Source organism: Ptiloglossa arizonensis, chromosome 1 (genome assembly GCF_051014685.1).
Source record: "Ptiloglossa arizonensis isolate GNS036 chromosome 1, iyPtiAriz1_principal, whole genome shotgun sequence".
NCBI lineage: Eukaryota > Metazoa > Arthropoda > Insecta > Hymenoptera > Colletidae > Ptiloglossa > Ptiloglossa arizonensis.
In genome coordinates, this window is record NC_135048.1 from 4524644 (window position 1) to 4529799 (window position 5156).

General features: G+C 32.6%; 1 protein-coding gene across 3 annotated transcripts; it reads left to right on the top strand.

Annotated features, from left to right (window-relative positions):
• On the top strand, window positions 1-4221 carry LOC143144375 (uncharacterized). 3 transcript variants are annotated; one of them, XM_076306710.1, is made up of 7 exons: window positions 1-189; window positions 1176-1685; window positions 2006-2109; window positions 2198-2455; window positions 2831-3467; window positions 3574-3795; window positions 3852-4221. In XM_076306710.1, the coding sequence occupies exons 2-7, from the start codon at window positions 1465-1467 to the stop codon at window positions 3907-3909; spliced, it is 1500 nt and encodes a 499-aa protein (XP_076162825.1). In that variant the 5' UTR covers window positions 1-189; window positions 1176-1464; the 3' UTR covers window positions 3910-4221. The 3 variants fall into 3 exon arrangements, with proteins under 3 accessions (XP_076162825.1, XP_076162844.1, XP_076162835.1); XM_076306729.1 differs by lacking the exon at window positions 3852-4221 and having other exon boundaries at window positions 3563-3763; XM_076306720.1 differs by lacking the exon at window positions 1-189 and having other exon boundaries at window positions 972-1685.
• The last annotated feature ends 935 nt before the right edge of the window (window positions 4222-5156 follow it).

Genomic DNA, 5156 nt, shown 5'->3' on the forward strand with positions numbered 1-5156 from the left:
GTACCAGTACGAAGAGGTTGCTGCGACCAAAGACACGAAAAGAGATACAAAGAAGTTCCATCGATCTCCTTCTACATGAACTACAATCGAGCATACTAAATTGAGGAGATTCCTCAACCTCTTCATCCACTATGCGTCACCGGCAACTTTCGCTATCCTGTTAGCGTACCAGATTTCCTTTCTACTGATGTATCCTTTCGTTGTAACACCTAACTAAGGAGTGGGGAAATTATTATATTAGATTATGAAGGAGAGCAAGGAGCGCGATACGAAATTAAAACTAATTCTAAATTATCTTCGTTTGGGAAAATGTGTATCGAAGAAATCTAAAAGAAAAACGCGTGCAAATGACAATATTAGACGGAATATTATATTCAAATAATCTTCTTTCGATGCAATACCTAGCTAAGTCATATAAATTCAAAACGAAATATGCAAATAAAGAAAAGACGTATCAAAGTATCCTATATTAATTCGATGGGCTCGTGTATCTAGCTAAAAAGTCGAAGAAATAATGAGGAAATAAAAACAGTGAACAATTAAATAAAATATCTTGTAATCAATCATTATTATCTTTTTTCAATAATGATATGTCTATGTAAAGTATCTATCATACAATTTAGAATCAATCGATCGATTTAATGTCGTACAATTTATAAATAACGACACATTCACAATAATGAAAAAATCAAACCGATTACTGATTAACAACAGTTAACGAACGATTAAGTAAAATAAACAAACATTTCGTGCGAAATGAATTACAAAAATATAAAATATGCTGTTGGAAAATTAAAAATTGCTTTATATTACAGGGTAAAGAAATTTAATAAATAAATATACTTGACTATTCTCTCTGATTAGAAGAGAAATAAATATAGGCTCTTCGTATTACAAGCGAAAGGAAATTTAAAATTCGTTGAACATTACAGAAACAACAAAATAACTTTTGTTCATTATTCGATTCGTATCGTTCTTGAAATCTATTTATCACCGTAATATAATAATAATAATCACCGTAAATACGTTCTTGTACAATGAGAACAAGTATTGCATTTAGTATCGATCACTGTAAGACAAAATATCACGAATGCAATACAGTGCTCCGTAACAAAAACTCGTACAATTTAAATACTCCTTACTCAGTTAACATCTCAATCGCCTAATTAAACAAGAATCAATGTACCTCCTGGAATACGTGAAAAACAGAATCGTTAAGGTCACCGTACCCTTCGTTACGGAATTACTTTCTTTCACGTTTTGGGACGGGCAGGTGCAATGATCGTATGGGGTGAAGTTATGACAAATCGCTATGGAAACCCATAAAATACATCGGTCGATGCAAATCGAATGAACTTGGCACTGTGCACTATGAAGTTACACGTTAGTCTCGAAAAGGGGTTACTGGAATCAATTGTCTCGTGTAATCGACGTGTATTCAAGAATAATTAATTAATTACTTCGATGGAATGCAACGGCAAAGACAATGTTAAAGAAGAAAACAAGACATCGAGAGGGAAAGTGTCCTCAGCTGAAAAGGATTTATGGATGAAGCCATTATTGAAATTAAAGCAACAGGAGGACATTATTGAAAGAGGAATGACCACTGCTATCGGTAATATGAAGATAGACGCGGATTTGTTGCAGGAAATTGTTCAAGAACACAAGGAAATGTCTACGAAAAGGTATTATAATTTATACATTGAATTGAATCGTTTAGTATTTGTCCATTTGTTACCCTAAAAAACTTGAGATATTTTTAGCATTGAAGAAAACAACTTTTTATGGTTAATCAAAAATTCGAGAATAATATTCCAAAATAATATTTACCTCTTGAACGTACGATGCATTTATCTCGATTAATTGCATCGTGAATAATATTTTTTTTACTGTAATAAATTTAACGTTCTTTGGTGCGCGAGAGAGATTAGAAACGCGTTTAAATGTTTCCCAAGAAATGTTTTATTAATGAATAAAAATCGTTGCGCGTTAATTTATTTGACAGGCAAAAATTTTTGAATATGATGTATAAAAATATGAAAGACATCGCCACCGAAATGGAGTCTGCTAAACGCATTGCTAAAAATCCGGAGGAAGTAAAAATATTAGGTAACCACAAGGTTATGTTTAACTTCAACATAACTGTAAATCGACGGATAAAATTCATACAAGCGCTTTTATTTCTATTTATGTTTAGATATAAACACGTACAAATTAAAACTGATTAAATTTTGGCAAAAAATGCAGGATTTCAAGAAATCTTGCTCAATTCAGAATTTAGTGGAAGAACAAACCGTGCTCGATGCTGAGTTACGCGAGTTCGAGCCGCAGCTACAAAAATACGAAAACATTCACAAGAACGTTTTATCCTCGTGCCAAAATAGAATAGGAAATAAAAAAGAGAGACAAGATTACAGAGACGTGGAAGATTTTCATACACTTGTCGCGAGAACAGGTAGTGAAAATCAATTGTCACTTGACTTATTCGGTAACGAATTATTTCGTTCGAGGCAAACAAAAATTCAAACCCTATGACATCTATTAATCTTGGTTACGAAGTAATATTAATTCACAATTTAACTAGTTACATCCGTATCATAACGTTTCAAACAATTTGTAAACAAAACGAACACGTGCAGAACCGTATCTCACAAGAGGTTATCGAGTCAATATTTTCTTCGATAAATCTGAAATAAATATCGAATATCTGTTCTACTTCGTTAACGAGATATAGTTCAATCTTGTTCACTGTTTAAGAATATCAATTGAAAACGATACGAGTTCGTTTTTAGAATTTAAAATTACAATTGCGAATACAAATGATCAATAGGACACACGGAAAACTGGACCATGGAGGATCACCTATTCTTTTTGAAAACGCGAAAAAAATGCAAGAGTATTCCTGATCTGGTCAGCACCATTCAAAGAAAATGTCCTGATCTATCGACGACGTCTATAGTGAATCACGAAGCATGGTACAAGATGTACAGAAATTTACGCGAGAGACAAAGATCAACGGTGAAGGAATGGCGACAGAAGAAAGATCTGAACAAAATGAAGAATATCGAGGAACTTGAAAACGTTCAAAGTGACGTTGAAGAAGGAGACTGTGTAAACGAATTCGACGAACAGGACAAAGTGATTTCGAAGAAGACGAAAACTACGCGACCGAAAGCTTCGAGATCGAGCAACAGTGCCGACTCGAACGAAAGCGAGAAGAAAGAATTGATTAGAAAATGGCGGATAGAGAAAGAGAACAAGCGTACAATGGACGAAGAACAATTGAAAATGCGAATAAAATTGAAGCGAGAAACTGAGGAGAACCAAAGGAGAAAACGACGAGAGAAAATCCAAGGAGCTTTGGAAGAATATAAAAAGAAAAAGTCTCTCGAAAGCGCGTCGAGAGAGTCGAGTGCACATTCGAAAGAGAAATGTACATATAATTCAACGTTAATCAAAGCTTTCAGGTAACGTTTTTAAAAGATATTCAATATTTTTGTACACAATTTTATAAACAATTTTATATATTTTTATAAACAATTATCAAACTTAATTACAAAAGCACAACTATAGGAAACAGGATGAGGAATACACCAAAAGAAGAAAAGATTTGATACTGCGTTCGCAAAAGTCACACAAAATTGAAATTACAGAAGCAAAAAGGTCAGAGCTAGTGAAAAACAGAAGCTTCTCTACTGTATTGAATAGTACAGTGGTTTGGAGAGAGAAATGTAAAGTTGAGAATCCAATGAGACATTCGACCCAGCTGCTGTACATAAAAGACATTCCAAAGATGTAAGTATTTTAAGATATTATTTAATAATCGTTTATTTATTTTAATTGTATTATAGGTGCTTTCAATGGAGAAATGAAGAATCAAATATGAAAAATATGTTAACGTATACTTGAAAAGATAAGAGAACTTCTACTTACCATTGTATGCTTGAATAATGATAAGAAATTTAAAAATACGGTATTATTATATTACTTTATTGTACTTGTACATTTTACCTCATTCGTATAATAATTTCAATTAAGTTTCACTAGTACCTATTACAGTTAAAAATATGTATAAATATACAATTTCTGTTTATAAACCTTAAAGTTCTTGTTATTTAACTTTGGGGATATTCATACACTTAATGTAATGATCACGACGTGAAAATTGACTATTTTTATTCGAAAAGGTACGGTATAAATAATTCTATTTATGTTCTAATTATGTGTAATTTTATAAATATTTTGTGTACAATTTTTAAAAGAGAAATTAAGATTTTTCTCAATATAAAACAAGAAGATATGCTTCTTTATTATTGCTCTATTAAATTAATAAATAGTATCTTGCAATCTAAAGTAGCGAATTTTTAGCACATCTGCTGTATTATCGTAATGTTTAATATATTTTAAAATATTTACGGTAATTGTACTTACTTCGTTCACCACCCTACACTTCTCCAAACTCTCCGAAATCCAAAACGTGCGAAATAAAATTTAATTACTAAATTCCCATATTAATTACCTTAACAAACTTTCAAGTATTACAAGTTTCGTATTTCAAATTCTCGATAAGCACCAAATGAAATGGAAACAAAGTTTCGTTGTTCGAGGTTCATTCAAAGTGCATTCAAGCGTGCAAGAGTTAGTCGAGTAATCGGCCACGATTTTCTGTCGTGTGTTTTACAGTAGATAAGAAATCCTCGAAATACATGTACCAATTGATTCTTGATACTCTTTCTTATCGTTTGAAAAAATTCAAACAATCAAAGTATATCGGATGTCGCCATTAAGAACGGTGTCGAAAAGACTTTGAAAATGCTTCGAGCCACAGCATTTGAAACTTTCGAATCATTCGAGGACTTGTCAAGACTCTTAAAACTTCTCAAGATTTTCCAACGTTCTCGAGAACTTCCAGTTTGGAGTACTATTGGATAGTATCTCGGTATCATTGTAATGCTTGTATTAATTTTATGAACAAAGATTCTAACGCCCGTGGCCAACGAAAGGGCAAGAGGAAATGAATGAAACCGATTGATACATACTTAATGTTTATTTTTCTTTACGAACGTACCGGTTTCTTCAGACGATGTACATAATAAGTTATGAGTAAACGAGCGTTGGCTTTATCCAGAACCGTCGTTCTCGGCTCTAAGTGGACC

Coding starts and splice junctions, on each gene's coding strand:
- LOC143144375 (XM_076306710.1), top strand. CDS start 1,465: ATGGAATGCAACGGCAAAGACAATGTTAAAGAAGAAAACAAGACATCG. Junction 2,456..2,830: donor TACACTTGTCGCGAGAACAG/GTAGTGAAAATC, acceptor AATGATCAATAG/GACACACGGAAAACTGGACC. Junction 3,468..3,573: donor ACGTTAATCAAAGCTTTCAG/GTAACGTTTTTA, acceptor GCACAACTATAG/GAAACAGGATGAGGAATACA.